This window comes from Brienomyrus brachyistius, chromosome 1 (genome assembly GCF_023856365.1).
Source record: "Brienomyrus brachyistius isolate T26 chromosome 1, BBRACH_0.4, whole genome shotgun sequence".
In the NCBI taxonomy this organism is placed as follows: domain Eukaryota; kingdom Metazoa; phylum Chordata; class Actinopteri; order Osteoglossiformes; family Mormyridae; genus Brienomyrus; species Brienomyrus brachyistius.
Window position 1 is genome coordinate 3,345,628 of NC_064533.1, and position 9,272 is coordinate 3,354,899.

General features: G+C 45.2%; 1 protein-coding gene across 1 annotated transcript; it reads right to left on the bottom strand.

The window, feature by feature from the left end:
- Positions 1 to 2,483: 2,483 nt before the first annotated feature.
- LOC125749740 (fibroblast growth factor 4B-like) lies at positions 2,484 to 8,821 on the bottom strand. Its single transcript, XM_049027192.1, has 3 exons — positions 7,877 to 8,821; positions 7,251 to 7,354; positions 2,484 to 5,647 (listed from the first exon to the last, which is right to left on the bottom strand). Exons 1-3 carry the CDS (start codon positions 8,211 to 8,213, stop codon positions 5,471 to 5,473), a joined length of 618 nt encoding a protein of 205 aa, XP_048883149.1. The 5' UTR covers positions 8,214 to 8,821; the 3' UTR covers positions 2,484 to 5,470.
- Positions 8,822 to 9,272: the final 451 nt, after the last annotated feature.

Genomic DNA, 9,272 nt, shown 5'->3' on the forward strand with positions numbered 1-9,272 from the left:
TGGGTAGTTTCCTTCCTTGCACCCCCCATAGCCTCTGGACCCCCTGTGACCCTGAATACGGTGAGCAGTTACAGAAGATGGACGGGTTTGTGAATTAAACTTCCAGTTTTTCAGAGTTATTTAGATGCCCCACCAGCAGGTGGCGTGCTGTGTGGCTCCGCATGACGACACCGTGCTTGTGATCTAAAGGTTGTTGATTCACAATCCCAGACACTGCAGGGTGATTCACCATTAGGTCCCAGACCAAGGCCATTAACCCCCAGTTGTTCGGGAGACTCTCTGATCCTGTCTTTTCTAAATAAATGTCACTTTGGATAGAAGTATGTGTCACATGAAGCCAGCGTGCTGCAGGCTGTGGATGATTCGCAGGAGATGCTCATCCACAGAGTGCAGGATCGTTTAGGGGAAGATCGCATGATTGCAGCTTCGACACTAACGGCCAGTGCTCCAGTGACATTTCCCTCATATTATGTGTATCTTACATGCAGTCACGCTGTGTGAATCAGTGATACAGCATCACAGGTCAGCATGTTCCAGAGGCTCTCAAAGCACTTATATGCTGCCCTGTTCTTGTTAAATCTTAATTAAGCTCTTTTCTGAATAGGGCAAGTGGTTTTAGAAAATGGATGGATGGATGTTGTGTATATTGCAACGTAACTGAGAACTGGTTTTCTTATAAACCAGCAAGCAAACAGTGGCACACCTAGATCCTGGAAATCAGATAGGATTTGTAATAGGAGCTCACGCCTAACGTAGTGTCTGTTGATTCAACACAGATTTATTCTACAATATATAACTATATAATGAGAAAACACAGGGTAAATATTGATTATGTGGGAGAAAGGGTAAACAAGGGCCGAGTGTGAGTACGCCCTCATACGTTTGAAGTCTATGTTCTTACCTCTCTGCGGTCTGTTAACTTCCGTTCTTGAGCTTTCAGTAACCCTTTTAATAACACGCTTTAATTTAAGGTGAAAAGGCACCATTTCAAGAAGTATGCTTTTACCAATATCCGCTCCACTCCGCCTCCTACGGAATCATCCAATCAGTGCACAGTGTCTTACGTATATGCACGTGCACATCCAAAGTTTACTCCCAGAACTCCACGATATTGTTTTAGCTCTGCCCTTGGCGTGCAAAAATAGGATTTCTGTAAAGAGCTGTCGGGTTCTTGGAAGGTCGAGTGGTGTGTTATATATTATATAGGGGTCGGGGAGGAGAGGAGCCGTAATTGAATGGCGGAATTGAGAGACCGGCAATCACACGGACATAACGGTTGGTGCTGCGGCTGTAATTTGCGCTGAAATAGGCAGCTTTAAGTAGAAACTTCAGAAGAGCTCCTCCGTATGTGTGAGCTGCGAGTGATCATCCTAATCTGTCTGTTAGGCTACCGCTTCTTTACCCATTTTTAAAGTGTCCTGCAGACTGACTCACCGCCACTAGGGGGAGCCCCAGCTTTCTCGGGTTAATGGATATTGCATTAGCGGCTCAGCGCAGTTCCATGAGTCAGCAGAATTTTAAGTTAGCGGTAAAAGCCTTTCATTTGGTGTGTCATTTAATTTACAAAGTCTCTATATTAAGGAGAGCTTACTGACACATGCCTTAAGGTGCCAGCCCACTAACACTCGATGGCACCACGAAACCATAAAAATTAATGACGAGGCATAGATTCCAAACCAAAAATAAAACACATTCTCTAAAATAACACCTTTAATAAAATAACAGGAACTCGATACATGTATAAATGCGAAATGCTTAAAAAAACAAGCCCATCTGTCTTTCAACTATTTATACAGTAGTGGGTCATAGGAGGCCCTATGGCTGGCAGCACTGACTGCGGTACAGTGTGGATGGGCTGCCGGTCTGTTTGGTCTGAAGATTACTGGAGTACCTTCCCACATTAAGAACAAAAAAGATCAATATAAGACATAGCGACAGCTTCTGTTCAAACTTTTTTTTTTTTTACCTTTTAAATATGTTTCCGCTGATTTCGACACCCGGCTGATGTGAACTAGCCTAACAACATCAGAAATATCGTACAGTAATAATAAATTTAATAAATAAGAGTGCTTAGGTGAGTACGCCCAGAAAGACCGACAGATAGGGAATAAAACAGCTGGTTGAAAAAACGTCGATCTTCGTCACTACCGAGGTAGCATTACTTCACTTATGCTGTAAGATAGTAGTGTTAGTTAGTGCCTCTAAATTGTCTATATTGTACGTTTGATTGTGTGCCCTGCGATGGACTGGCATCCCGACCGGGGTGTAAACCAGCCTCATCTGTCACCAGGACCGTGACCGTGACCCTGACTGCGGTGAAGGACTGGAAAACTTTTGGGGTAGAACATCAGCATTGTGCGAATTTTAATCTCCCAAGGAAACGAGCCGTAAGCTGCTGCCTCCATTTAGCCAAATATAGATGCAACATCTCGATAATTTGCTCCAAGCAATGGCAAAGAATTAAATAAATGCAGCAACCACCCTTAAAAAAAACAAAATTTTATTGTAGTTTTAGGAATACAGTAGACTCCTGTGCACAGCACATACGTAGAAAAATAAAAGGAAACCCATTTTATATATATATTAGTATTCTTACTCTCGTTGTCATTTTTTTCAGAAATAAATGATTGGAGAAGTCTGTTGCTTCCTACTAATTTACAATCGTAGTAACAAATCGGAACTAAGGCAGAAGGTGAGGTATATGTTAACAAAGAGAAGGGGGTCGGAGGAAGCACATCCCCCTCAGTGCAGGAATACGAGACTGATAGCGGACGCACAAACAGCACAGACTGACACTGCACACCTCCTCGCGGGACCCGGAGGGGGGGCAGGCGTACCACCCTCAGCGGCTGCCCTTTTGCCAGAATGTCGTTTCGTATATTTTCATTGGCATCTTAAGATCACCCCGCCCTCCAGTTTGTCACGTTGACGGTGGTGCACAGTACCCCCCCGGCAGTACTCGCACACCAATGAACGCGACGTCGTCAGGTTCACACAATGCTTCTGTTTGCAATGAGGAAAGTGTCCCGCTGTCCGCAAGGACAGGCAAAAAAAAACCGAAATGAATGTCTACATATGCTACAAATGAGTAATAAATATATAAACAAACAAATACACTTTCGACACTACCGCCCCGGACACTGAAGCTCCATAAGAATGAATAGTATCCTTCGGTGTTAGGTTACTTTAAAGCGGAACCTCCCATGTTGAGGCACAGGGAAGATCCAGCATATCACACCCTGACGGGCTGTCTTCACTGACTTCTGACCGTCAGCTTTCCTGCCCTAAACTGTAAACAGTCCGTACAAAAAGCTTCCTTAATTTTGGCGCAGCTCACTTTGAAAACCTCCTTGCAAAAATGAGGAAATTAGTCTTCCTTACCACGTCCCATTTGCCTTTTCATGAACAAAATAGTCCCACTCCTGGACAAAGGACCATTGGCTCAGAAAGGGTTGAAGACCAGCCCTTGTATTCAAGTAGACGGCAGACATTTTGTGGAAAATAAACAAGCATGGCAGAGCCCTTGATGAACTGCACAGTGACTCCTCTCCATCCCACACAGACTGTCACTCAAATTAACATCAGTTCACCTTCACACTCACCAACAAATACAGTAACTATTGCTCTTTTGGCATAATAAAAGCATATTCCCAAAAAAATAAATTAAATTAAATTAAAACTGAATAAAACACACAAGACCGATCTTCATGATCTACAAATTACCAGCCGTTGTTGATATTTTGCAACCAGAAATATGATCTGCTTCGGCAAGTCAAAGAAAAACATCAATCTTATGCTCTGGTTTTCATCATTCCAACATTTTTTACAGTGTTTTTTTTTTTTTATTATTATTTGCTAAGCAGCCACTTATCTCAAGCACCTTACGATGATTGCATCTATAGATTTTACATATTTTGTAACCCATTTCATTCAGCAAAACATTTCCTGGAGTCAAGTAGTTACATATAACAGCGGTTCCCCAGGTCAAGAGCATCGACTGCAAGTCCTGTGTACAATAGCCTAGTACTCAATATCTTTTAGTAAAGTAACTGAAACGTACTTCGGACCAAGCATTTCGGCTCCAATGTAATGTCGGAAAAGTTGTAAAAGCACATTTCTTTTCCCAACAAATGTTCGTTTTCTTTGGGATAACAAGCTACAAGCGACTTGCCAAACCCAACTTCAACAACTGGCTGAGTCTCCATTACTGAATGCATCTATTTACAGAGTGGGGCGGGGGGGAGACTCAAGTAATCATTTCTATACTGAAAATTACCTAAAGCCTCGATCTCCATTCACATCTCAACCCCGTCCCTGATCACGGATTCAGGCCTGTCACAGGCGCATAAAGGAGCCAATGGAGAAGCTTAGGCAAAGCAAAGGCACCGCATGCTCACACGGCAACGGGGCTGCGCTCAACACCTCTCGGTTACCAGCAGCGGAGGCGGCAGCAGAGCTCTTAAAGGGGCCGGACGGAATATAAAGTTTTGTGAGCATGATGTCATGCAACCTTTCAGGAGGTGGCCGGTTGAGGTAATAAAAAGTATCGATTTCGCCTTTAAAAGCTAAGGATATTAGCCATACCAATGACAGGATGAAGCTTCTACCATTTACGGCAAGCACCCATATAAAGGGGGTGTCAGGTAAAGCCTGCACCCCCTTTATATAATAACAATAATAAAAATGATAAGCAGCAAAGTATGGCATATATATAGGTTCTAATACAAAGTTAACTACCCAAATATACATATATGAAGACAGAATAGATACCATTAGTTATAGTAGCATTTTGCAGTCAGTGTGTATTTGTATGAATGTGTGCATATATATGTACAGTACCAGTCAAAAGTCTGGACACACCTGCTTTTAATGCATCTGTTTTAGCTGTCAGTCACCTTATGAGGCAACGAAGTAATACATGTCAAAAGGTTCCAGATGTAGCCACCTGGGATGCTTCTCCAACAGCCCTGAAGGAGTTTCCACAAGTTCTGGGCACTGGTTGGATCCCTTGGTCTTTCTCTTTGACTCCCAAACCAGCTCTGAAGGGTTTAGGTCGGGGGGCTGTGGGGGCCAGGTCATCTGTCACAGCGCTGCATCTCTTTGCTCATTCACAGGATAATACAATAATAATAATAATAATTGACACTTTTATTGATCCCCGTAGGGAAATTGTCTTTACGCCTCCCACAACTTGCTCTTTTTTTTCATAGAGGAAGTTGTCTGTGAAGGGCTGCCACCTGCGACCTTCTGATTACAGGCACACAGGCTTAGCCCACTGAGCCACATGCTGCCCCCTACAGAACTTACATAAGCTCCAGGTGTGCTGAGGGTTGCCATCTTGTCGAAAAACACATCATTTTTGGTAGGTATGTCCAGACTTTAGATTGGCACTGCATGTATACATGTATATATGCACACAGGCTGGGAAAACATGCACGTGTGCAAATTAGTGAGCTCCTGTGAGCGTAGCTCATATCCGTGGGAGGAAGTGTGTGACCGTCATGGCCGGCGTGGCCCTGTTGCCCCTCTTGACGCGGCCGTGCTTGCTGAGCGCCATGTAGAAGCCCTGGTAGGCCGCAGACTCGTAGGCGTTGTAGTTATTTGGCAGCAGGTTCTCCTTGAATTTGCACTCGTCAGAAAAGGTTGCCTGATGGTTGAGGAGGCACAGTCAGTGACGTGGTGAAGTACAGGCACACACACACGCACACGCACACACGCACACACACGCACACGCAGTAGTCTGCGTACACATGACACCAATTCATTCCCGTCAGTAATGTTTTACGAGGCTATACTTGCACCCAGCTGCGTAGCTAAAGATTTTTGGCCGCCTGACAAAATGTCACCTTGGGCTCCCTCCCCCGCACCCCCCCCGTTACATTATAATTTTATCATTTTACATTTTCCAGGGCCCCTGAATCTGCTGGGGTGTCCATGCCCCCCATTGTGCCTCTGCTTATGACTCGCCTTTTATGAGCCAAAAAATATCACCCCTTCTCACATCTCCTTCTGATCCACAGCCCCCCATTCAGCAGGTCTATCATGAGTTATGCCCCCCAGTATGATAAGCAGTCGTGTGTCACCGTTTCACCTCCTGACCAAAGGGCCACTGATCTCGAGGTCAAAGCCATAACTGCCGATCAGAGCCGATTCGGCGGCCGCCCTTCCGTCCAGCGGAGGCTGGGCACTCCCCGGAACGCAGCCCCTCCCCCTTCAGACTGCAGAGATTGTTAAATTCACCCACCCATTAGAGCGATCAACTAAAAATCTCATCAAATTATATATTTAATCGATGATTTAAGCATAAAAGAAAGTGGGTGATTACAGAGCGATTCTTATTACATTATATAACACTTTCAGTGCATCCAATTTTAATTGAAACATCTGCCCGCTTAAGCACCGGATAGCTTTCGACACCGAAACGCCTGCGTCCACAAATACGCCTGACATAAATTAATTTTCCTTGATAATTTCGGCAGTGAGCAAAAAGGAGCTGCGTCGCTTACATGCGCTTCTTAATGCCCCGGTTGTCTATTCCCGCATAAATCCAGCGTTATGTCGGTTTGACAGGTCCGTATTCACACGCCCAATATGCGCTATTTCCGGTAGAAACGGCGAGATCCCGCAGCATCGCAGCCCTAAGACGCGGTGCACAAGCGGCCAAAAACCGCTGCCAGTAAAATCAGCTTAAAATACCTCTCTAATGCGAAAGGTCAGCGATGAAAACGAAAAACAGCGGAAATCCCCCGGGATGCAGGACTATTAATATTACAAGGGATTCAATCGCCATTATGTCGCTCGCATTTTTCCTAATACCTCCCAATATTGCCTACAAAGAATTCAATGATAACAAATGATGCCCGTTTTCAGTGAAACTGACCAGTACTAATATTTAACAGCAAATTTCGCACTTACACAATGTTAACACAAAGAACAGGCTTAAAGTGTATGGAAATACGTCTATATACACACACACGGCCGTTTGAATTAATAGCAATGGAACAAATCAAAGTCATGGTTATCTTGGAAGATGACAAAGGTCATTTCTAAAATAACGATCAGGTGCAATGAATCGGATTCGTTTCGTACAATAGAACATGCGTTAGAGCACCGTCACACACAGACACACAGACAGACACACACATATAGAGTTAAACGCATTACACACAGTCTACAGAATCCCCGATTTCAGAGAGCGCAATAATCTGGCTCTTAGTCTCAGAAAAAGAGATTAAACTGTGCATACCTACCGTTCCGTACAACCTTCCTCTGCCGTTCATTGCGACAAATAGGCCACTGCTGACTCCGTACAAGCTAACGACTCCCCGCTCTACCGTGGAGATTTCTATCAGGGCTGATCAAACAAAACATCATACGTTACACACAGCAAACGACACCAATCACACCGGCACTGTTCAAGTATTACAAGGGAATCAAACGGCGTGCAGTGCGAAGCGCGGGCTGTAACCTTGCAGGACGCCCTTCTGCTGTCACCGTTTTTGTTTTTGCGCGCATTTTTCAGACTTTGCATCTATTTCTTTTATTTTTAAGAATCCCCCCCCCCTCCCCCGCAAGTGCAGCTTCAGCCGCTCATAACTACCCCTTACTGGGCCGCAGAAGGAGCCGGTGTAAAAATAAGTTGGCATCTATATTCGTCCAAGCATTCATGTAATGTTTGAGGCTAGGAAGACATTTATCACTGATGGATACCTGGTTTTTAATAGATTTGTCTTTGCTTTAAGAGCCACGCAAATGTTGCCTACCCTGCCGATTGAATATCATGCAAAATAACACGGATACAGATGCCACTCAGGTACTAATTACTTGCGGGCACTTATGTGTAGTCTATTGCATTACATTTCTGGATGCAACTCACTGTACTGGTTCTCATTATGTACACCGTTAATCCTGCCGTCTGGAAGGATCTGAAGGTGAAACCCGATGCCCACATTGCAGTACAGCCTCCGCACTCTCTTGATGCCCAGCAAATAGTCACTCTCCCAGTTCAGGTCCGATTTCTCCCCCGAGATTCCCAGAATGGAGTGGGAGAACAGGGTCTCCCATCTTTCCTCCAATATACTTGCATTAGTCCTGCTTGGAATAGGATATGATGACACAACCCCCACTAAGAACCCTAGAACAATCGCAGTCAACGTCCAGTGCGTGCCGGCCTCGTAGGACATACTGATGAGGAGCCTTTGCGCAATGGCCATCCGGTTTACCTTCGGGACACGTGGTCAAAATTAATGGCCCTAAAAATACCACTCTTCTTGTTTTTCGTCCTTCGGCATGCTGGCAGAAGCTTATTTTTGGAAGGCAGATCAGGATTTCGGGCATGAAACGAAAGCCCGGGAGGAGATGAGAAGGAAGCGAGAGCGCGGCAGAGCTTGAGGTGGTGGCGGTGGTGGTGATGATGATCATGTTTTGCCGCTCGGCGCTTCTCTCGATGGGCAACGCTGGCCGTGGAGAATACCTCTCACCAAAAACCTATCTCACCTTGCCTGGCATCCGCATATTCGTGACATCACTCTGACTTCATCGTAGCTCCGTCAAAACTGAACAGGCGAAGGAAGGAAAGTTACAAGCCGGCAGAGCGGAGCCGAATCGCGGAACTGCAGCGTCAGCTCAGCTGGGAGCTGGGAGTTGGGCTGAATGCTCTCCGTCCACATGCGAGAAGGGGAGAGATGCGCCTCACTGGGTGCCTTTGAGCGATCCCACAACGTGATGGGCACTTTGGCAGAGTCCAAATTGGGCCGGTGGTCATATGTCTGAGAGGAGGCTTCCTTATTTAGAATAACGGTTTAAAAACAGTGCAGCAGTCACAGCAGAGCAATGGCAATCTTGTGGGACACTTCAACTGCTGCCTTTTTGAGACGTTTATAAAACACAAATTATGGATATTGCAGTGTAATATATCTTTTACTAAACTGGATGGATAATAAAAGCATCGCGCATAACCCGAGATGCTGCGTCCTTTGAGGCTGAATATTGCACCCTTAGCGTACAAAAGACGCACAGAGATATGGGGATTTTCCCTACCTACTATAGCACGGAATAAAACTGTCCGTACTTCTGTATCGCGGCTCGTAACGTATTTTGCCGGTGCGCTGGAGACAAGGGGTCCTGCGTGTACCATAGCAACGCCGAAGGGTGGCGCTGTTTCACACGAAACGCTTATCCAGCGCAAAGAAGGGTAACCTACACGTTTTGTAGGTGTAACGGCTCATAATCATAGGAAAAATCCCAAAAAACAAGTGAACAAGTAGAATCGT

What these genes read in the sequence shown, in the direction of transcription:
- LOC125749740 (XM_049027192.1), bottom strand. Translation starts at nt 8,213, where the DNA reads ATGGCCATTGCGCAAAGGCTCCTCATCAGTATGTCCTACGAGGCCGGC. An exon ending in ACATAATGAGAACCAGTACA is followed by an intron (nt 7,355 to 7,876) that starts GTGAGTTGCATC and finishes TTGTTTGATCAG; the next exon opens with CCCTGATAGAAATCTCCACG. An exon ending in GAGGAAGGTTGTACGGAACG is followed by an intron (nt 5,648 to 7,250) that starts GTAGGTATGCAC and finishes CTCAACCATCAG; the next exon opens with GCAACCTTTTCTGACGAGTG.